The 24,040-nt window shown below is 43.5% G+C and overlaps 2 protein-coding genes across 2 annotated transcripts in view; one reads left to right on the top strand and one right to left on the bottom strand.

Annotated features, from left to right (window-relative positions):
• Positions 1 to 551, bottom strand: part of SYCP2L (synaptonemal complex protein 2 like) — a 94,795-nt gene extending 94,244 nt beyond the window's left edge. The window contains exon 1 of the mRNA XM_032861422.1: positions 295 to 551. Coding sequence (XP_032717313.1) covers positions 295 to 551 — 257 coding nt within the window. The remainder of the gene's footprint in view (positions 1 to 294) is intronic.
• Positions 552 to 775: 224 nt separating this feature from the next.
• GCM2 (glial cells missing transcription factor 2) lies at positions 776 to 8,357 on the top strand. The gene is made up of 7 exons (XM_032861421.1): positions 776 to 832; positions 1,133 to 1,357; positions 1,877 to 2,002; positions 5,391 to 5,643; positions 5,775 to 5,887; positions 6,344 to 6,469; positions 7,413 to 8,357. The coding sequence occupies exons 1-7, from the start codon at positions 776 to 778 to the stop codon at positions 8,355 to 8,357; spliced, it is 1,845 nt and encodes a 614-aa protein (XP_032717312.1).
• Positions 8,358 to 24,040: the final 15,683 nt, after the last annotated feature.

The following is a 24,040-nucleotide window of genomic DNA, read 5'->3' as shown; positions in this document are numbered from 1 at the left end:
GATCCTCGATCCTCGTGGCGACTACGGGAGAGTGATTTTAATCGGAAACCCTGACCTACACAATCTTTCAAAAAAAGGAACTTGGGGGAGGAGAGGCTGGGGGGATGACCAAGTCCTTTTTTTCGCGTGGACTTTCGCCTCTGGTTGGGAGGAACATCCAGCTTGAAACTAGTAAAAGAAGAAAATTCGTGAAACTGCCCAAATATGGCATTTTTCCGTCACCGGAGTTCTCCGCTGCCCATGGCTGGTAGCTCTGAAAAGCATCTCAGTATTGGACCGACTTTCCTAACAAACCTGACTGTGCCCTTGGCGGGGGGAGGCGAGAGGACCGCGAGCGCGGACAATTCATTAGCGCAGGTTCTGGGTGTAAGGGGCACCTGCTTTTTCCGCCTTTGGCCAAACAAAGAGACTGGTCGGCAGGAGGTCCTGGAGGGGGAGCGCTCCTGGCCGGTCCCACGCAGCAGCGGTCCGCGCGCCCGGAGGGTGCTGGGCGACTCCCAGGTCCAGCGCGCGCCGGGCTTCGGGGTTTGGAGGGATATAGGTCCCAGCATCCCCCTCTAACAGTGACTGGCCTTCAGGATCCGCTCTTTTCTGGATACGGCTGGGAACAGAAGCGTGCCCCCTGCAGAGCAAAGGCAGGAGACCAAATTCCGGGAAAACACTTCCCTCGCCGCTCAGCGTGGTTACAGAGAGATTTAAGTCATGTCAAACGATTTCTTTTATTGGACGCCTCTAGGTACTGCAAAAACCCTAATGAGTCGGTCCCGGGGGATCCATGGCGTCACGTGGCTGGCTCCTCCAGGCTCCAGAAAACCTCGGCAGATGGAATGGGGTATTTCCACGACAACACACCAATAAAGACGATCTTTAAAACGTTTCCAGTGGATGGCTGCTGAGAAATCACTGAGTCCCAATCCCCTGTTTAAGCAGATAAGGAAACTGATGCCCAGAGAGAACTGAGACGAGGGGGGGCGGGGGGGGAGAGAGAGCGTGCGCGCTGAATGTCCTGCTTATGAGCGCGGGGCCCGAAGAGCCCCCCACCCCCACTCCACCCCTCCCTGTCCCGATACCCTTAGTTCATCTCACCTCACCTCCCCTCTCCTTGTCTCACTGGGCCAATTCCCTTGGGCAGCCCCTCCGGAGAACAGGTGCACCTAGGCCCGCGAGCTCACGGGGACGTTTGGCATTCCTTCGGACGCCAGTCCACCAGCCCCCAGGAGAAAAGCACAGACTCCCCGACACTCACAACATCTATGACAAATCCGGAGAGCAGAAGTCCAAAGCCAGTGGGCGCGGGTGCAGTTACCCAGACTTGGGCGCGCAACGGCCAAAGTCTTACAAACAGTGCCTAGGAATTGTATCGGCTCTCAGGGGACTTTGCTGGAAAGCCTCTGTCGCAAAAACCTTCCATCGAAACACAACCCGAAACCCCAGAGGCGAGGAGAGGTTAGGGGGAAATTTTTTTTTTTTTCTACTTAAATGCGACATTTCAACTCCCCACCCTCATCCTCGCCCCGGGACATCTTGGTCAGTTTCCCGAGGGCTCAGGTCAACCTCCCCCTCCGTTCCTAAGGTCTCTGTCCGGGCGGGGGTGACCCTCCTCGCCGGTGCCAGGAGGGTGGGAGCTGGCGAGGAGCGGGGAAAGGCGGAGCCTGGAGGGGTGTGTCATTATAAACGTGCGCGCAGCTGGCAGGAGCCGACGCAGCGGTTTCCAGCGCGGTGGCTGAGAACAGAGCTCGTAACCCTCCTCCACCACTTCTGGATTTCTAAATAAATTCTCTCTCTGTGTGTCTCTCTGTGTGTCTTTATCTCTCCATCTCCATCCAATAAGACGGAAAACATCACCTTGCCCATCCAGGTTTTTTTCTTCTTTCAGGATCGTTGGCGGCGAGCGCAGGCAAGGTGCGGGCAGATGCTGGCGGAAGTGGGGCAGAAGGCGGACTGCGTGTGCCCCCACGGGATGAAGCTCAGTTGGGACATCAACGATCCGCAGATGCCTCAGGTGCGTGAAACCCGGTGCGCGCGCGCACGTGGCTCTGTCCATCCAAAAAAGGGCTGGTGGCGTTCAAGTTCTTGCAGAAACTGAGGAGAGATCTCCTCTCCAACCGCCACCTCCCTGAGAGTCCTAATTCGTTAGACAGAAGCCACAAGCCGCAGAGTTGGGATTTGTGATGTGTCTTCTCCTTGCCCTTGTCTGAAACACACCAATTGTCCGGAGAACTGTCAATTAGGCTTCAAGTTCTCAGTCATCTGGTGAGAACAAGACACCTGTCCCTTGCTTTCCTTTATCCAAGCTAGAAACCAGGTGATTCTCTCATCCATTCTTTGAAATCTATGAGAAGGGTACAGCGAATGTAGACATCATTGCTTCTTACGCAGCAAAACTGTAAGACGACTATAAATCACCGTGGCCGGAATCTTAAATAGCAGGACTGAGGTGACTGATGCAGACGCCGGTGGCTGCCCTGGATGGCATGCTAACCAGACCACAGGCGACAAGAGAGCCTCTGGAATCTGGATTTTGGCCCTAACTTCTGATCTTACTTCTCTAATGACAAGGAGATCACCTCCTTTTAGGGTAAATTTATTTTTGTTTTGTTTTAATGGAACAAAGTAGGGTAGAGCCGAGTCCAGGGAATGAGCTGGACAGTTATGCTCTGTCATACTGGTTTAGGGCAGAAACTGAGGAGTGATTTTGAAGTCCTGGGTGTAGGTAGAAGGTGAGAGAAGTGGCTTCCCACACATTTGCAAAGGTGAGCTTCCAGCAATGTTTGGAACTGGGAAAGAGACTACCACATGCCATATATATTAATCAGAAAATAGCGAGTCATTAGCAAGGTCATGTAGCCTCTCAAAGAGATCAGCAATTTTTTTTATGTACATATGTTTAGTAATCCGTTCTATTTGTTTTAAAGTCTGTTACTTCCATCATCCATTTGTGGGAAGGTAGACCATAGCACAGCAAGGACACCTCATTCGCACTGACTGCCCTCCAGAAAATCTTCATAATAGTCTAATCTCGCATTTTAGGAAAGAGCCACTTCCAAATAACGGAAAGATGGCTCCTCTTTTGTGCGTTTTTCTAGACTTCCCGAGCAAATGTGAATTACTTTTCCTTCATAAGACTGGTTCTTAAGCAGGGAATGTGTGTAATATCTCAAAAGGGCAGGTGCACTGGGAAATAGAAGTGGAGAAATAGGATCCTAGCCTCGCTCCGGCTGACTGAAGGAGAAAGAGCTAAACTGGTTATATGACCTTGAGATAGTTCCCGAATATGCCTTCGTTTCAGGCTAAGAAGACCTGTCATCTAGTGGTGGAACTAGATAACAATCTCAAGCTATCAGCCAGATTTTCTGTCATGTTCAGGGTATGCACTTTTGTCTGCATGTGCCGACACTTTAGAACAAAAACAACCCAATCCTTGAGTCCTCCATTTTTTGCTTTGACTTAAAAATACGGTCTCAGTGGCTTCATTTTCAGTGTCGCTGCCTTAGTAGCTGTTATGAGACATGGGGGATGGTGATTCTCTACCCTTACAGGGGGACACTAATGAAATATTCTCTTCTGGGAAATTATCTATTTTACCAAGATCCTTGGATTGAAATGCTCACTTTATAAACAGTTAGCATTTAGTCTACACTTAGAGTTAATAGTACATCATTAAATATTTCATTTGTGACTTTCCTTAAGTCAATGTATTAACTGATGGCAATTACAGTATTTCTGAGAAAAGGTAAATGATGCCTCTTGGTAATAACAATGATTTCAACCATATCCCTATGGTTTGGGAAACAAAATTACCCATTTACCTATTTTTGTTAGAATGCATATTAATGAGGTATTCAAGTCTGAATTGTCCAACTGAGAATAATTTTGCTTTGCCAATGTTTGATTGAATGCCCTTGGGGTGGTGGGAGAGAGAGAAGTTGCAAACAGCTTATTAAGTAGTGATAATACTCTTCTGAGACTTTATCATATCAGGAAAGCCAGTGGCACCTGGCTGTCACAGATCTGTCTGAATCCCAGTTATGCCACTCTAGAAAGTTCTAACTTCCACTTCCTTATCTATGAAATAAGAGTACGGACGCCCATCATGGAAGGCTGTCGTGGGGATCACAGATACTCCATAATGTGGCTTTGCGGGCCATACTGTCTCGGCGCCAAAAGCCCAATTCTGTCATAGATGGAAAACAGCCCTAGCCAATATGCAGACAGATGTGCATGCCCATTTCCCAATACAACTGTGTTTATGGGTCTTGAAATTTGAATTTTAGATTAATTTCCATGTGTCATGAAATCAAATTCTTCGGATTTCCCCCCAAGCATTAAAAAACCTAAAAGTCATTCTTAGCTGGTGGATCGTACTAAGACAGGCTGGATTGGGCCCTAGATTCCTAGGGCTGACCCTTGAGCTAGACAGTACTGGCTAAATATTAAATGTTTCATAAAGGGCAATTTTATATTAAACTTCTATACAAGAGAGACATTGCGGTATACATAACGCATACCATGGGCAAGACCACCAATGATGGATGTTGAAGCAGTGCTGTGCATTTTAGATAAAACTTACTATTTAGATAAAACCATGCGGCTCTTTGTTGAGAAGAGCAAAAATCCACATTGCTCTCGGATGAGGTCCAGGGCTCTGCCAGTTCCACCCTGTGCTGGGGTTGACCTTGATGGCTAAGTCCTTCATCGCGGTGCTCCTATACCCTGGGAGAGCTAAGTTGGGAGGAGCAAGGGAAGCTGTGTTTATCTCTGTCATGTGGCTCTGGGTATCACTGTTGATGCAACCAACAGGTTTAGGGTAGAGGCAAGAGATTTAGAAGGAAAAGCACTGGACCAAAGCGGAGATATTTACAGACTGAACCACATTTCAGTGATAGGGCGTTATAATCACTTTTTAGCCTGGCGCTTTGATGCTTCATTTGAAAACATTTTCACTTCCAATTTAACACTGAAACGTACCCAGAAGTGGTCTCCCATGATGGTAAGAACAGGCCCAGGAGTCAAATTGGTAGGACTCAAGTCCTAGAACCAGGTCTTACCAGCTCTGTACCTTGGACAATCAGTTAACCTCTCTGACCTCTGTGTTCTGTCGGATTAACTACCCATTATAGTAGTTCCTATTGTCTGTGTGTTATGGAGGTTAGAGGAGCTAGTACACAGAGAGCATTTAGAAGATAAGAATGTTATAAACACCCATGACTAGCCAGTGGTCAGAACCGCAGGCACAGACAGGACGGGTGACACTTTGCGATGGCACAGTTTGTGGGTTTTAGGACACTTCTGGAATTAAAAAGAACCAGTTTTTATTCTAATGTGCTTGGGGAAAAATGAAAAGCACAAGGTGTCCGGCTTGGCTTCATCCGCTCGCCCCGTCCTTCCAGGAGCCGGCACACTTCGACCGCTTCTGCGAGTGGCCCGACGGCTACGTGCGCTTCATCTACCGCAGCGACGAGAAGAAGGCCCAGCGCCACCTTTGCGGCTGGGCCATGCGCAACACCAACAACCACAACGGCCACATCCTCAAGAAGTCGTGCCTGGGCGTGGTGGTGTGCGCTCGGGCCTGCGCCCTGCCCGACGGCTCCCGCCTGCAGCTGCGGCCCGCCATCTGCGACAAGGCGCGCCTGAAGCAGCAGAGTGAGGCGGGGACCCCGTGGGGTGGCCTTGTGGCCCCGAGTTTCTGGTTCCCAAGGAATGTTCCCTTTCTTCCTTCACAAGCACCTGGGGTCCAAGTTGTTATTAATATTTCTCTCCCGCTGGCTTGGCAGAGAAGGCGTGTCCCAACTGTCATTCCGCGTTGGAGTTGATTCCCTGTCGAGGGCACAGCGGATACCCCGTAACCAACTTCTGGAGGCTTGATGGCAACGCGATATTTTTCCAAGTAGGTGGGGGGACATCACAGTCTGTAGTGGGTATTTTCATCATACCACAGGGACCAGACCACCTGCCGTGTGCCTTAGGAAGCCCGGACTAACCCAAATAGAGTTTCGTGGTCTGACATCGGGGCTGGGGCTCCCAGAGCCTTACCCAGATCGGAGGAATGAGCTCTGCCTCTGTGTGTTCTGTAAGGGCAGCAGAGAGTAAGCCAAATTATAGTTAATATGGGGAAAAGATTGTTAGCTAATCTTTTTGATTTCTATTATCCGTGCTGTTTTAGGAGTTCAGTAATTTTTTCTGTCATTTTGGAAAAACAAAAAACAACCTGAGATCTTGGGAGAGACCATCAGTTTTTGATGAACGTCGCCAGCTTCCTTCAGCAGAATAAGTTTATAAATAAAGTTTATAAATAAGTTTATAAATAAATAAATAAACAAGATTTATTTCCTTATTAACTCAGGCCAAGGGAGTGCATGATCACCCAAGACCAGAAAGCAAATCAGAGACGGAAGCTAGAAGAAGTGCCGTCAAGAGACAAATGGCCTCTTTTTATCAATCCCAGAGAAAAAGAATTCGAGAACCAGCGGTAATGGGGAGCTAACATGACACTGTGGTCGTTGTTCATTTTCATCACAAAATACATTGCTAATTATGTAAAATACAAATGTCATAAATCAATTAGGTTTTATTTTATGTGAAAATTATATCTCCCACAAAATGTCACTGAAGCCACATTTTGGATAGAGTTCCTAATTTCTTCTTCTTAAAAACAAAAAGCAAACTATCTCTGTAGTCAGTGAGATGGTGAGGATGTGTGCCAACGGCCTGATACAAGGACAGGTACTGGGTTTTAATAAAGAGAGAAACTTGTGCGTACCAACAGTGCACTAATAGTGCCTTCTTGAGACCATCCTTTGCGTTATTTACACAGAACAAATAAAACTTCTTGGGGCAACTTGCTCTGGTTTCAGCCAAAGCACGCCAAGCTGGCCGTGATAGTCCAGGGATAAGAGAAACTGGTGTTCGAGGGTTTTCTATGTGCCAGGCACATGAGGGCTAAGAGCTTCACATATGAAACGGTCACAAAAGCCAGAAGAGAAGGTGGTTGTTACTAAAAGTTTTACAATTAGGAATCTGAGGTTCAGAGAGGTTAAGTAACTTGCTCCATTACTGAGGGACAGAGTCAGGATTTGAACCCAGGTCTGGGTCAGGCTCCTGTGACTCCGTTATTATGAACATAGGATGAGAAACACAGAGCCATCTGCCACTCAGACCCACCCTGCCTGGTGGCCATGAACTCTCTTCGTTCAGCAGTATGGAATTCATACCTGAGCAAGCTCAAGTTCAACCCTTGGGTCCTGCGCCCAAATCACATACCTGAGCAGTTGTAGGGCTCACAACACACATCTGGCCCATTGGAAATTTGTTTTTATTTGTTGGTTGGCTACTGTTACAGATGAGGGCACCCATGTAATTTACATTTTAATGTACAAAAAAATAATATATATATATACATATATATTTTTTAGGCTGGAGAGAATCAAGACAACAGTGGACATTTCAACAACATGCCTCCCTTGGAAAATCCAGAAGAGTTTGATGTAATTGCTGACACTGGCACTGGCTTCCCTATTCCAGGGCAGCCTTGCTTTTCCTTCCCCAGCTCCGAGGCTTACAAAGCTACCGGTGATCTAGCCACCTTCCAAGGAGACGTAATGCCACCCTTTCAGAAATATCCAAATCCAAGAATTTTTTTGCCTAGGCCACCTTGCAGCTATGAATTGGCAGGTCCTGGTTACACAAATTCCAGCCCACATCCCGCCCATTATCCAAATTCCAGCAGCATCTCTAATGACACAGACTGGGTTCGTCTGAATGCACTGCAATATAACGTCAATTCCTACAGCAGCTTTGAGAGAAGCTTTGATTTCACCAGTAAACAACACGGCTGGAAAGCAGCTCTTGGAGCACCTGGCCTTGGGGAGAGGCCCGACCATGGACAGCTCCAGGCCGTGACCACTCACCCGTATTATAACTCAGAGCTTCCCTGCAGGTACCTCTCGACTCCCGCGGCAGGCGCTCCAGCCCTACAGACCGTGATCACCACCACCACCAAAGTGTCCTACCAGGCCTACCAGCCCCCTGCTCTGAGATACTGTGACAGCATACAGGAAGGGAAGAGCCTTTCAGGGTGTAACTATGCTTCTGAAAACATCCCCCTGCCCATCTATCCGGAAAGCTTGGACTTCCCAGCCTCAGTAGCCAGGGCAGCCTCTCCAGCAGGGTCACTTCCTTTGAAAATTCCAGGCGATTGCAGAGCCATCAGACCCACGCTGGCCTTTCCCCAAGAGTCCGCTCCCTCCGGGACAGACGGAGCGGAGACTTGGGATGTGTATCCATCGAGGTTGGGGTCTGCAATCAGTTATTCAGATGGGGCTAGTCCATTCTTTAGCTATGACGATGAGGACTTTTGAACAATAGTCTTGGACACAATGTAATAGTGGTGTCCATGTGTGTAGTGAAATGTGGACTAGAAGCCATCTCTTGTTTGAGCTGGGAAGTTGATCTAGCAGACATGTATAATAAGAATAATGCTGGTCAGCTGAGAAAATTGTGCGTTGGAAATCTTTAGATAGTATAGGGAAATTTTCGCACAGCATTTTAAAACCTACTGCCCTACAGGGGTACCTGGGTGCCTGAGTCAATTAAACCTCCAATGTGATTTTGGCTCAGGTCAGGATCTTGGCTACCAGGGAAATAGAACAATTGTGAGTTGTGAGATCAAGCCCCATGTCAGCCTCCACGCTTGGCGCACAGTCTGCTTCATATTCTCTCTTTCTCTCCTTCTCAAATAAATAAACAAATAAATAAATCTTCAAGGGAAAAAAAAAAACCCTACTGCACTAAACTTGGGATCAGGTCTGAAATGTGACTCTCCCAAATGAACAAATAAGCAAGTTGGGTAGCATCATGATTAATAAGCTAAATTCACTGGGGTAGAAGCCATGAGTGCTGGTTCTCATTCTAAGCCCTTTCTCATTTGACCATAGGGAATTTTACAAATCCTTATCTGGCCCTTAGAGGTTGTCAAAATAGTTTCAGGAAGAAACCTTTACAATCTTATCTCCCAAGTGAGTTCTCAAAATTTTTATTTAGCATTTACAATCTATTACAAGAGCTTCAGGAAATAAATTTGATCATTTTATCTCCAAGCATATAACTACAGCTTTTTAAAAAATCTACAATAGAATGATAACATGCAATTGTTTTTAAGAGAATTTTGTTTTCCAGTATCAGCTAAATACCTTTTCTTAACATCAATGAATGTTTTCATAACAGAAACAGCTTAACGATGATATGTATTTAATGGATTATTATTGTGCTAAAATGTGTTTTTTTTCTGATTTTCAGTATTAGAATTGAGATCTTTTATTCAAATACAGGTTTACTGTTCCTTTGTTACTCCTTATAAATGTTATTGATAATATTTGATCGAATGTAATAAAGATGTCTTAAGGTAGCATTGCTGATGCTTGAGTTATTTCAAAAAAGAAATAGGGGCACCTGGGTGGCTCTGTGGGTTAAGCCTCTGCCTTTGGCTTAGGTCATGATCCCAGGGTGCTGGGATTGAGCCCCGCATGCATCGGACTCTCTGCTCAGCAGGGAGCCTGGTTCCTGCCCCCCCCCACCTGCCTCTCTGCCTACTTGTGATCTCTCTGTCAAATAAATACATAAAATCTTTTAAAAAAATAGGAAAAATTTTGTTCATATTATTACCTGGGAAACTGTTACTTTAATATACAAAAACCTATAGGTTCACGTAACAATATTATAGTTCATTTCATTTTTTGTACCTTTTGACCCCCTTCACCCATTCTGTTCACTCCCCACCCTCACCCCCGGCAACCAACGATCTGTTCTCCTATGAACACCCAACTTTTGTTATTTTAGATTCCACATGTAAGTGAGATCATACGGTATTTGTCTTTCTCTGTCTGACTTATTTAGCATAATGCCCCCAAGATCCGCCCGCGGTGTCACAAATAGCAAGACTTCATTCCTTCTTATGGCTGAATAATATTCCATTGTATCTATACGCCGTGTTTTCTTTATCCATTCATCCATAGGGAGACAAATACTTGGGTCATTTCTGGGACTTGGCTATTGTAAATGATGCTACAATGAACATGGGGGTGCATATAGCTTTTCAAAGTAAGTGTTTTCATTTTCTCAGGATGGATACCCAGCACAGGAATTGCTGAATCACATGTAGTTCTATTTTAAAATTTTTGAGGAACCTCCATGCTGTTTTCCACAGTAATTGGACCAGTTTACATTCCTCCCAATGGTGCAAAAGAGTTCCCTTTTCTCCACATCCTTGCCAACACTTGTTATGTCTTGTCTTCTTAGTAATAGCCATTCTAAAGGTGTGAGCTGATATCCCACTGTGGTTTTGATTTCTATTTCCCTGATGATGGGTGGGTGATGTTGAGCATCTTTTCATGTACCTATTGGTCATTTATGTGTCTTCTTTAGAAATGTCTATTCAGATCCTCTGCCCATGTTTTTAATTGGATTGTTTTTTCGCTATTGACTTGTATGAGTTTTTTATGTGTTTTGGATATTAACCACTTTTTAGATATAGTACTTGTAAATGTTCTCTCCCACTCAGTAAGTTCCCTTTTCCTTGTGTTGATGATTGCCCCTGCTGTGCCAAAACCTTTTAGTTTGATGTCATTCCACTTATTTTTGTTTTTTGGATTTGGTGTCAAATCCAAAAGATCATCACCAAGACCAATGACAAAGAGTTTGTTACCTCTGGTTTTTTTTTCTAGGAATTTTGTAGTTTCAGGCCTTATATTTAAGTTCCAAATCTCCTTGAGTTAATTTTTGTGTATGGTATAAGACAGCGGTCTGGTTTCATTCTTTTGCAACTAGCTGTCCCAGTATGATTTATTGAAGAGACTGTCCTTTCCCCATTGTATATTCTTGGCTGATTTGTTATAAGTTAGTTGCCCATATATGTATGGATTTATTTCTGGGCTCTCTGTTCTGTTCCATTGGTTTATGTGTCTGTTTCTAACGCCACTACCACCACTACCACACTGTTTGTTTCTTACAGCTCTGAAATATAATTTGAAATCAGAGAGCACAATGCCTTCAGCTTTGTTCTTCTTTTTCTTTTCTTTTTCTTTTTCTTTTTTTTTTTTCTTAGATTTTATTTATTTATTTGACAGAGAGAGACACAGTAAGAGGGAACACAAGCAGGGAGAGTGGGGGAGGGAGAAGCAGGCTTCCAGATGAGCAGGAAGCCCGATGCAGGGCTCCATCCCAGGACTCTGGGATCCTGACCTGAGCCAAAGGCAGACGCTTAGCTTAACTACTGAGCCACCCAGGCGCGCAGTTCCTCTTTTTCAAGATAGCTTTGGCTTTTGCGGTCTCTTGTGGTTCCACACAAATTTTAGAGTTTTTTTTTTCTATTTCTGTGGAAAATGCCATTGGAATCTTGGTAGGAATTTTGGACTGAATCTGTAGATTGCTTTGAGTAATATATTACTCAATATATATTAATATATTGAGTGATGTATATTTTAGCAATATGAATTCTTCTGATTCATGAGCTCAGTATATCCACTTATTTGTGACTTCTCTGATTTGTTTCATTAATATCTTACAGTTTTCACTGTGCAGGTTAATTTTATTTCCAGGTATTTCAGTGGCTTATTTTAGAAGAATTATTTGCTATACTAATAAGAAAAAGCCTATTCAAAGAATTCAGAGTCCACGCACATACACACTCACATTATTGCACAGCTCCTGGTACTTACTAAAATCATTCAGTTTTCAAATTAATACAAAGTACATAAATTTCTTTTGAGAATGGAATGGAATGAAATGGAATTTTCACAGAATACTCAACTTGCATAACTAAATGACATCAAGTCAGACGCCATTTTAAATTATTGAGTGTTATATATTTTTTACCAGGTTCATTAAAGCCCTAATACCTGGATGTAATAAATACATTGAGTCCTGGTCTCCAGATTAAATAAATATGAATACACTCCCAAGATTCCTTAGCCAACTCTTTCTCTGAGGAAAGGCTGCCCAGCACATTCACGGACTACTTTTTTCTTTCGACTTCTGTTGCCTGAACACACAGCTTGTAGTAATATCTAACATTTATATGACACCTGCAGGGGCCAGAAACTGTTCTAAACTTTGGACATATGCTAATGTTTTTAACCCTCCCAGCCGTTCTCTGAACTACCTGAGAGACGTGCAGTGACTTACACAGAGCCGGGATCGGAAGTCAGGTCACCTCCAGAATCTAGACGTCAAGAATATGACTTTAGCTTTGACTGGAGTCATTTATCACTGAAATTCCATTTGTACTTAGCACACATGTACTTGGCACTAAGCAGGGAGTCCTAAGTATATATGTCCCTATGTGGGACCAGCGGCATCCACATAGGACAGGCAGAAAAGAGCAGAGCAGGGAGGGGAGTAAATACACTCAGGGTGGAGGCCCTGAGGCAGATGTTTCCCAAAGTATGGTACAAAGGGTACCCTGGTTACGGGCAATTCTAAATAATCTGTAGGTATTTTATGTGAATTGTTATGGATTTATGTTAATGTGTAATAAAGAAAGATATAAGTAATACATCAAACCGATGATTTCAAAATATTCTTGCCGAGACAAAGCAAGAGAGTATGGGGATTGCCTTGGAAGGCAAGGCAATTTACAAAGAGATATTATGCAACCAATAGTGCACAGGTTGCAAGGAAATTCCAAAGAGTGATTAAAATGGATCAAAATGGGTGAGCACTACTGACTAGTGAGACACATTTTCCAGGAGCCAGGGGACAGTGGGTGGCTCAGGTAGAAAGAGTCAATGGTGATGACAATGAGCTTGTAGAACATGGAAGCCAATGAGGGAAACAAACACTTAACAGGACTTTTGGCATCTGCAAGCTTAACCACAGTGCTGAAGAGTCTAGACAGTGGGCAGTACGCAGGAGCCAGGGTGTGCGAGTTGATCCCAGGAGAGGCGGGTGAAGAGACATACCTCAAGTGTCGGCCAGGGGCCCCGCAGCCGTGCCATCCTCCAAGGAGCCAGGATATAGAGCAGGGTGGCTGTGTAGCACAGATCGGTTCTTGTGAACCGGGCCAGCTGAGGAAGGCACAGGACATGTAGACTCCAGATCATATTTACTGCTTAGAAAACTGATTGGCTAGGGAGCAACAAGTTTTGTGGGAAACGCATGGAAGTAGAAAACATATAAAGTCCTAGCCGCCATATTGGCCGCCATATTGTGATTAATATGAAATATTAATTATGAATGCTAGTTATTAATAGCTCTCCGCTTGCAAGTTTATTAGTAGCTTTCAAATATGGGGAGTATAAGTTAGAGCAGCCAGAGTTTCTGACACACTTTGCTCTGCTCAGCTGATGAACTGGGAGGGGCCCAAGCCTATAGGGAGACCCATGACAACACCAGCTGTTGAGCACAGGGGGAGAAAAAGCAAAAGAGATGAGGCCAGGCTGGTAGCTGACACCTTTGGTTCAGGCAGAGGACCACAGTTAGACTTAACCAGTGCCAAGGGACACTCAACAGAAACATGAATTATTCACTTGCTAATCATTCATCCTTCTAGTGCACAGTCTAGAAGTGGACTTACCTGGAGAAATCTTAAGAGTATTGAATCCAACCTCGGACAGTTTCAAATGGAACATTTGTTAGAAAAGCAAATGGGCTTTTTTCATGATTAAACATCTTATAAAACACTATTAACTTACCTGTGAGATGCTGCATTAAGAACAGCATAGCAAACAGAACTCACAACTGACAAAATGATTTGAAAGACAGTTTCTCACCACACCCATCCTTCTTTGGTCTACAACTTCCCTCTGTGATAGGCAACCGTGGCTGTACGTTAGAATCTCCTGGGTGGCTGCAACAGTCCTAGCAGGCAGGATGCAATTGGCAGGCAGGCCAATTAAAGCAGAATCTACAGGGATGAGACCCAACCAGCATATTTAAAGTTTCCCAGATAATTCCAAAGTGCAACCAGTGTCTATGATTTGCCAGAATAGTACTGGAAACCTTGTTAGTGTAGGTAGTTCTAGGAAGCTGAAAGCAATATGTTGTGTGGAGACTTGAAAGAAAGACACTATTCTTAGTGTAATTAATCTTTATTATCTTCGACTTTTCCCTGGATGCCATTGTTGGGTTCATTTAATGAAGAAGGGAAGATGCTGGCAGGAGCCAAGTCATCCACTTGTTGCTATTTAAAATACAAATTAAAAATTGAATTTTATTTATTTTTTTAAAGATTTTATTTATTTATTTGACACAGAGAGAGGGCTAGTGAGAGAGAGAGAGCACAAGCAAGCAGGTGGGCAGAGGGAGAGGGAGAAGCAGACTCCCCGCTGAGCAAGGAGCCCAACAATATCCCAGCCCAACAATGATTCCAGGACCCAGGATCATGACCCAAGCCAAAGGCAGGTGCTGAACCGACGAGCCACCCAGGCGCCCCTAAAAATTGAATTTTAAAAACAATAAAATAAGATATAATACTCTGCCTACATGTCAAAGCATGAGCTCATTCATTCATTCATTCATTCAACAAATATTTATCAAGTTCTACTATGTATCAGTGATGTGCTACTATTAGATAAATGTGGGGAGTTACACAGAAGCCTCTGTCCTCTGGGAGCTCATAGGCTGGTGTGCTACATAAACATTAAAGAGACAGGCACACAACGTAAAGGAGAAACCCGTCTCTATGCTGATGTGGAGAATAAGGAAATAGAAGCGAACTCACTGGGATAAGTGGTTAGGGGAGAGCTCCCTGAAGTATTGAGTTAAGAACCAAAGAGTAAGAAATCTGTTCAGGTCAATAGCTTGGGAAGAGACTGCAGATGATAAACAGCAAGTGCAAAGGCCCTGGGGCAGCAGAGCACACGTCCCAGAAGATTTAGTGCAAATGGACAAGAGGGAACACAATATAAAATGGGTTGGAAGGGAAAGCAGGGTCCAGATTCTTGAAGTCCAAAACAAGAAATTGACATTTTATTCCAAAAGCAATGGTAAAACATGCAAGAATCATAAGCAGAAAAGCGACATGATCTAACTCATGTTTTGAGAGGATGATATTGGAACTATGTAGATAATGGGCTCAAGGGGGGTTCAAGAGGCAGGGTGACAATTGCAAGTCATTCAGGCATGACATGATGATGGTTTGGATTGGGTGGTCGGAAGTGGACAGGTACAAAATGCAAGTTGGAGGTAGAATCGATAGAAGTTACTTACAGTTTGGATGTGAGATAGGAAGGAAAAGGAAAAAATCAGAAACAACTCTCATTTTCTAGGTTCGGCCAACCGAGTGGCTGGTGTTGTTCTCTGAATAGTAGCAGCTGAGGAAAGAACAGTTACAATCAGTCAGTGCTTGTGAGTCATCTGAGTTCTCAGATAACTATAACCCTACAGCTCTGTGGGGAGATCTGAGCTACAGAGAAAACCCAGGAAATTGCAAGTCTGAAGCTGCTTTTTAATAGCTCACCTTGTAAGATAGTCTGAAGTTTTACTGCCCAATATAACAGCCACTGGCTTTATGTGGCAATAAAAATTGATTAAATAGAATTGAAAATTCAGTTCCCAAGTCATACTGACCACATTTCCTCCGCAGCCATGTGTAGCTAGCGGCTGCTGCACAGGTTAATGCATACACAGAATATTTCCATCCTCACACAAATTTCTATCAGACAGTGTTGGTATAGAAAAAGAAAGGGGAATCGGTATGCACCATAAGAATTTCCCAATTGGTAGTATGGGTAGGAGGCTCTGACAGAGGAATGAGAATTAGTGGTCAGACAGGGAGAAAACCCAGATAGAGAAGGGGGGTCACAGAAGTCAAAGATGAGGACAGAAAAGTCTTTGGACCTGACAACATGGAAATCATTGGTGACCATGGCAAAAGCTGTTTCTGGGGTGGGGTGGGGCTCTAGGAGGTGCGTTGAAATGGGCTGTGAGCCAATAAGTTGCGAGGAGTCGGACGTAACATGTCTACTCCGTGGGTCATGTAAAGTTGATTTCACAGTGTAAATGAAAGCCAGTGTGTTTTATTAAAAGCTATATTGAATGGTGCCTGGGTGGCTCAGTCAGTTAAGCATCTGACTCTTGGTTTCAGTTCAGGTCATGATCTCAGGGTCATGGGATCAAGCCCCATGTCATGCTTCTCATTCAACTTGGAGCCTGTTTGTCCCTCTCCCTCTGCTTCTCTCCTGATTGCTCTCTGTCTCTCTCAAATAAATAAATAAAAATCTTTAAAAAAATAAAAATTAAAATAAAAATCTTTACATAAAATGATTTCATTGTTGAGCTTCTACAAGGAAAAAATATTTATTTTAACTGTGTCGTCTACTTAATGGGAGATAATATATTTTTATTATCTTTTAAGGTATAAATGTCATAAATAAATTTCATAGTTAACACTTCAAAAACCGAAAAATCACCCTTTAATATTTCTATTTACAAACCACACAGAACAGACAACCAGAATTCTTACCCCTAACTTCTTCTGCTGATAGTCACCCTATCTGTTCATATTTCCATACCACTTGGCTAAAGCAAAAAAATATCCTCACTATTCTACATCAGTAATGGATTTTCCATTAATCGGCCCATTAGAGCTGGATCTCCTTATCCTCTCTCAGACAGCTGAGCCACCCATACGACTTTGTGTTTTATGGTGTGTCTGACAAGTCTTTTGAAACATGAGGCATTCAGAGGCTATAGAGTGGAGAGAAGAGGTTGAAGAAGCCCCTCTCTGACTGTAGACACCTGTGACCCTCCTGACTGACGTACCAGAAGGGCACTACTAAGTAAAAATGCCACCTGGCTGCGTGTGGAGACCTCTTGCATGTGGAAAATAAAACATTATCTCTCCTCATGCCTCTTCAGGGTGAGGTTTTAAAAACTGCAATTGAAAAAGCCTTGTGTCCCCAGGTGGGCCATTTACTAGACTGTATTACTGATCCAGGTTTCCATAAATCACCTGAATTCCTTCTCTTAACCACCCTAAGCACTATGCTTTTAAAGATCTTCTCTGGGGATTGCCAAGAGGAGCACTAAAACCCCTTAATTCAAGGGCACCCAGAATTACGACACCAGAACGGGATGTACAGAAGTCATCAGGAGAGGTCTCTGTCCTCAGGCTCAATTGCTAGCCCTTCAGGCTTCTGAATAGAGATCCATCCATTTCTGCTTCGGGTGTCACAACCCTTGTTACAAGAATATCGCACTCATCATGGAACTCTAACAGAGCCTTTAAAATAAAGGTATGACCTTAAGTTCTGATTTTGTGATTAAAAAAAATCAAGTTCATCTTAGAGGACATATCTGTAAAAATGATTGAAAAAAATTTTGACATATTCAACAGAATATAGTCATTCACCAGATGTATGCTAAGTGCTTAGCATAGGGATTATATGAAGAAGCACAAACTGTGGTCTCTGCCTTCAAGAAATTTCTAGTAAGCAAGAGAAATAAGACATGTCAAATAGCATGTTACATAGTGGCCAAGGCTACATTATCACAAGCATTTATAATATTTTAGAAATTTAAACAATAATGTCTCTAAGAATTTTCCCTTGCTAATTTTAGACTGGACGTTCACTGGGCACCCACCCCAAGTTGAAGGTGAGACACTTGAGAACTTGCTTTGCAAAAAGGAGAAGAGAAAGGAGACCACTAAAGGCTGCCCATGGTCAGTCTAGAAGTAGAGGAGAGCCTCTCAGCCATGCTGTTGGACTTGGTGAAGGGGATCTTAGCCTGCTACCCAGGTACCAAGGTCTTACACAGCTTCAGAAAACATCTCCCCTTCCACTTCCAGGTGGACAAGATGAGCCTGGAGCATTTCATGGTGGTTGAAACCAATCAAGAACAACAAAACTCCAGAACCATGGGATCATGTCAAAAGAACACAAAAGTCAGCTGAAAGGGGTCCCAATGTCCAAAGCTGGAACAATTATTTTTTTAAAAATAGTCTTGTATTATAATGCAAAATATTTTTACAAATCCATGAGTCCATCCTGATATAAAGATACGATTGAATAAATAAATAAACTAACTCAAGTGGGGGAGAAGAGAAACATGTCCACAATAATTCCAAAGAATTTATATAACTACTACACACTCAAGAAGATGAGGCGTAACTCCCCATTCCTTAACTACATGCCATGCATTGTGATTTCCTTCCAAAGAATACTACACAGAAAGGGAAAAAGAGTAACTTAACAGTGGAAAAGACTGACAAACTCTCTCTCAGCCAGGTGAACGAGGCCAACATCAAGAGCAAGAAGTCATGTTGATACTATGTGCCCTTGATATGATGCAATGAAGATGTCACTTCACTTCTGTGCTTTTTCCTCCCCCCAAAATCAGAACTCTATCTAATAATTAGAAAAACAACAGATGAGGGGCATTGTACAAAATACCTGACCAGTACCCCTCAAAACTGTCAAGGTCATCAAAATAAGGACAGTTTAAGAAGCTCACCACCTAGAAGAGTCTGAAGAAAATGACAAGTAAACATAATATGGCATTCTGGATGGGATTCTAGGAAAAAAAAAAACACAGTAGGACACTGGGTAAAAGTTAAGGAAGTCTGAATAAAGTATGAACTTTAGTTAATAATAATGTATCAATTAACTATAACAAATGTACCACACTAGTGTAAGATGTTAATAATACAGGAAACTGAGGGCGCCTGGGTGGCTCAGTCAGTTAAGTGTCTGCCTTCAGTTCAGGTCATGATCTCAGAGTTCTGGGATTGAGCCCCATGACCGGCTGTCTGCTCAGTGGGGAGTCAACTTCTCCCTCTCCCTCTGCCCCTCCCCCCTGCTCATCATGCTTTCTCTCTTTCAAATAAATAAATAAAATCTTTAAAATAAAAATAGGGGAAACTGGGTGTTGGCATATGTGAACTCTACACTATTTTGTCAATAATTCTGTAACTCTAAGGCTGTTCTAAAAACTAAGTTCTAGGGGCACCTGGGTGGCTCAGTGGGTTAAGCCTCTATCTTTGGCTCAGGTCATGATCTCAGGGTCCTGGGATTGAGCCCCACATCGGCCTCTCTGCTCAGCGGGGAGCCTGCTTCTTCCTCTCTCTCTCTCTGCCTGCCTCTCTGCCTACTTGTGATCTCTGTCAAATAAATAAATAAAATCTTTTAAAAAAATAAATAAAAACTAGTTCTACATTAAGTACAAAATAAACACTTCCTCCTGGATCCCATCTCTGACAGCAGAATCTCATGTACAAAGGAATGATAGACCAGAGCCTTTCACTAGAAGGGCAAAATGTCCTTTGCTATGTGTCTAAGACCTTATTATTTCCCACTTCAGTGTCTATTTGAAGGCATTTTTCCATCTAGGATTTTGATCAGACTAGGGCACTGGACCAGATTTAGCAAGATGAAATTTAAAGCGGCACAGGTCTCACCCTGCTGGTTGGGGGTCCACCAAACAGAGGAATGCAGGTTGGAACTGGTGGGTCATCAGCAGCCCCCGTTGAAGGAACTCTGCAGTTCAGTCGGCACAGTGAGTCAACAGTGTGAAAGGCTACTACGTGACAGCAGCTTGGGAAGCAGACAAGAGCATGGCTGGACAAGATGCCACCACGGTTACAATGAGCCACTATTGTCCCGACCATCCTCCCTGGGTGGACACTCCTCTATCTTGTCACTTCGTGGCCTGGTAGCATGTTGGGCATGCCCCAGATAAGCCCATTTTGAGGGGCGGCACGCCAAACAACCAAAATGTCATTCTGAGGCTCACAGCCTTTGCTATCGAAGAAGCCGGAGCAACCTTAGAGGACATGAATAGAATCACACACTCAAGTTAATAGCTAATGACATTCCTTAAGTGATTCTTCCATGCCAGGCACTATGCTCAATATTTTTCACATATGACCCAATTTTATCCTCTGTCCAAAGATGCAGCCCCTGGGCTCTGTGGTCATCATGGAATGTGCTTAAGATTCTCTCTTCCTCTCCCTGACTCTCCGGCTTGTGCTCTCTCCTTCTGTCTGTCTATCTCTCTTCCAAATAAATAAATCTTAAAAAAAAAAAAAAAGACACGACCACCACTCAATGACCTGAAACAAAAAGCTGAAATTATTGCTGAACAAGGGAAAGCTGTGCTTATCAACCGCACAGTCTCAGAGCAAGGCTGAGAGCTGCACTGCATTGCACTTGCTTGGGCAAACGTCAAGTTCAGGGATTGTGTGTGTGTTCAGAAGAAGAGGTCTCAGGGATGGATTGTTACTTAGCTCTGGAGACAGAGAAATTCACTAAGACAGTTGCTGTCTGGCTTACCTTCGGAAGTATGGTCATTGCTGAGGGGCCGCGGCTGATGGGCTATTTTTGAGAACTGTGATCTCTCACTGATTTGTCTACTGGTTATTGTAGCAAGTTGTCATTGATCAATTAGGATTACCTGTTGCTAAAGCCACAGAATGACTGATACGCTCCTTAAAGGAGAGTTATCCTTTTTTTATTATTATTATTTTTATTTTTAAAAAATTTTTAAAAGATTTTACTTATTTATTTGTGAAAGAGAGAGAGAGAGAGAACGTGCATGTGCAAGCGCACAAGCAGGCAGAGTGGCAGGCAGAGGCGGAGAGAGAAGCAGGCTCCCTGCCGAGCAAGGAGCCCAATGTGGGACTCGATCCCAGGACCCTGGAATCATGACCTGAGCCGAAGGCAGAGGCTTAACCGACTGAGCCACCCAGGCATCCCTGAAGGAGAGTTATCTTTAAGACGGGGGCTTAAATCCAGCTCTCTCTGATGCCAGGGCTCTGTTCTTTTTTTTTTTTTTTTAAGATTCTATTTATTTATTTGACAGAGAGAGAGATCACAAGTAGGCAGAGAGGCAGGCAGAGAGAGAGGGGGAAGCAGTTCCCTGTTAAGCAGAGAGCTCTATGCGGGCCTCGATCCCAGGACCCTGAGATCATGACCTGAGCCAAAAGCAGAGGCTTAACCCACTGAGCCACACAGGCGCCCCACCAAGGCTCAGTTCTTAAGCAGTAAGTTATACACGCTAACTGACACCAGAATGAGGATAAGGCAGACTAGTAGTGCTCTGCCTGGCGATCATCACACTGGAGTATGTGAGGTGGGGTAATCGTAACCTGGACATTTTCAGAAAATAATGAGGAGGGATGGGAAAAGGAAAATAGTTTATTGTTTGGTGTATTAGGATGCTTCAGAGAAACAGAACCAATACATAAATTTCTAGAAATATATAAGAGAGAGAATATGAGAAAGAGAGAGAGAACGAGAGGGAGAGATTTTAGGAAATTGGCCAACAGGATTGCAGGGCCTGGCAGATCAGAAATCTGTCAAGCAGTCCCACAGGCTGGAAATTCTGGCAAAAGCCGATGTTGTGATCATCTTGAGTCCAAATCCCACAGAGTAGCAGGCTGGAAACTCAGGCAGGGTTTCTATGCTACCATTTTGAGGCAGACTTGCATCTTTGGGCAAACTTAGTCTTTCCTCTTAAGGCCTTCACTGAACTGGTTGAGGCCCATTCACCTGGTAGAGGGTTAACGTGCTTTACTGATTTAAGTCTACTGATTTAAAGTTCATCACATCTCTAAATATCTTCACAGATACATCTAGAATAACTTTTGACCAAACAACGGGGAACCACAGCCAAGCCAAGTTACTCATAAAATTAACCATCGCACTTGATAAAGATGGATTCGAGGGACCAGGGATATTTACTAGAAGAAAAACTTAGGACATGATAAAGTTTAGAAATATTTAGATGTAATTTCATGCAGAGATGGGATTAAGTACTAGAGTTTAGGGGCATGGTCTTCCACAAAGCTGCAAATAGTGAGCATAAGAAAGGACGCTGCCCACACTTGCACAGCTGTTTGGGGGTGCTGGTGTTGGGCCCAGCACTTTTGTGCACTGTGAAGATTTTGTGGGAAGACTGGAGGGCTGTGGCTCCTTTCCCTCAAGGTACCTGGAATCTCTCCTTTTTGCTTATAAACAAATGTCCTAAATTACTTGGAAGACTTGTATGGCAGCCTAGGAAATATAAGCTTTACAATCTGAAATAAGTTAAGACTGGGACAGAAAAGAGGATGTCTTCTAGAAGTTTCCTCACAACTAACCCATTGGAGGTAAAGAGGAAAAGACTGGAGAAAAATGCATCTGATTAAGCAAAAGTATTTTGTTATCATAAACCCTTTTCCACGGGCCTTGGAATCTGTGAATCAAGCTCAGCACATCCCTAGAGGGGAGATGGGAGGTGAGACTCCAACATTTCAAATATGGATTTCCATCACACATCCCCTGTTGTGTATTCCTTCATGACTCATTCAGGACAAGAGCTCAGCTCCAACTTACAAACTGTTTACTTATAAAACACAGCTTCGAATACTTATGCTTTGAAGTTTGGATTTATTTTGACAAAATTTAATTAGCATAATGTAAGATTAAAGTAGCCATGGTAAAAACTAAAACATATTTTATATGGAGAAGAAAAGAGGACAGACACTATGCAAAGGTAATATTAAAGGCTTTGTCTACTCATCAAATTGATAAATTTACCATAGTAATCTGTAATTCTTACCCTGCTACTAGCTATCTGGTAGCCAGTGACATTCTTCTACACTCTGGACTGCTGGTAGAAAATACTGGAGACATATCTGTGATTTCAGCTACAGCCAGAAGACCCCAGAGTTTCAGTTCTCTGGTGAGAAAGCTGCCTTGAGTCTGTGAAATGAGACATTTGCTGAGTCTGAAGGGAGTAACAAGTGGTGACAGGATAAGAAATGCTATCAGGGACCTGTATCAGTTGTGCAAATGCCAGGAAAATAATTTCAAGGTGATTTCTCTGGTAATAGATTACAAATCAGAAATGGCTGCTGGCTGATAACATCACACACTTCACCTTGAACTTCTAGAGTATTCTTTGGACTGTAGATATGGAAGCTCTCAAAAGACATAGATATGTTTATTTTAATCCAGGAAAGCATGGAAAAAACTAATTCAAACTCCTACAACTACCTCTTCTTCTTTAAACTGTTTTCCAAGGGAAATTCTAAAGTAAGAAGTCAATTCTAAAATGTAAAAATAGATTAAGTGTTGAAATTTCCATTCTTTCATTGGACATTTGCAATGGTAGGCAACCCCGCCACACTGTAGGATTCAATAGACAGCAGGGATATTTGTGAAGTAGGAATACTTTTCTAAAAGTTGCATTCATAGCTTTTTGGGTCCCTAAATAATTCTGCCATCGTAACCGGTTAGAGTCTACTCTCCACTCCCATTCCGCTGGCTGTGGAGTGCCAAGATAGGCAGAAGCTCCTGGAAGTGGTCTGTGTAAGTCAGAGCTCTCCAGAGAAAAAGAACCAATAGGTTCCCTATGGGTGTATATGTGTATATATATGAATGCAGGTACTATACACACACACACACACACACACACACACACACACTTACTTTAAGGAACTGCCTTGTGTGATGTGGGGGCTGGCAAGTCTGAAATCTGTAGAGTAGGCCGGCAGGCTGGAGACTCAACAAGATTTGATTCTACCTCAGTAGTCTTGAGGTAGAACTCCTTCTTGTTAGAGAAACTTGTTTTTGCTCTTAAGGCATTCAACTGATTAGATGAGACCCACTCAACTTTTGGAGGGTAATCTCCTTCAAGGTTAACTGATTGTGAATGTTAATCACATCTACAAACTATCTTCACAGCACATCCCAGTTAGTGTTTGACTAAACAACTGGGCATCAGAGTCTAGTTTAGCCCAGTGGACACATACATTTGAACCATCACAGGGTCATGGGCTGAGGGCTTTCCAGTGTCCACCCTTGTTGTACCAACCTCCTGGAACGCCATTCCCTGAGATGCTCACATGACTGGTTGGCCCTTGACCAACATCCACCTTTATTGTACCAAGTTCCTGGAATGCCCTTCCCTGAGACACTCACATGGCTGGTTCTTCTGGCCATTTCGGTCTCAGTTCAAATGTTGTCTTCACAGGGGCTTCTGTGACCATCTATTCTTACCCAGTTCCCTCTCCACCTCTCTTCTTTCTATCCCCATGCACCATTTCATTTTCTTCATTGACATT

The sequence above is a fragment of the Lontra canadensis genome, unplaced genomic scaffold (genome assembly GCF_010015895.1).
Source record: "Lontra canadensis isolate GAN:19392208 unplaced genomic scaffold, GSC_riverotter_1.0 scaffold21, whole genome shotgun sequence".
In the NCBI taxonomy this organism is placed as follows: domain Eukaryota; kingdom Metazoa; phylum Chordata; class Mammalia; order Carnivora; family Mustelidae; genus Lontra; species Lontra canadensis.
Note: the sequence above shows the minus strand (reverse complement) of the source record. Positions and strands in the feature narration are given on the sequence as shown.

What these genes read in the sequence shown, in the direction of transcription:
- GCM2 (XM_032861421.1), top strand. Translation starts at nt 776, where the DNA reads ATGGCGTCACGTGGCTGGCTCCTCCAGGCTCCAGAAAACCTCGGCAGA. An exon ending in ACCTCGGCAGATGGAATGGG is followed by an intron (nt 833 to 1,132) that starts GTATTTCCACGA and finishes TCCCTTGGGCAG; the next exon opens with CCCCTCCGGAGAACAGGTGC. An exon ending in ACGATCCGCAGATGCCTCAG is followed by an intron (nt 2,003 to 5,390) that starts GTGCGTGAAACC and finishes CCGTCCTTCCAG; the next exon opens with GAGCCGGCACACTTCGACCG.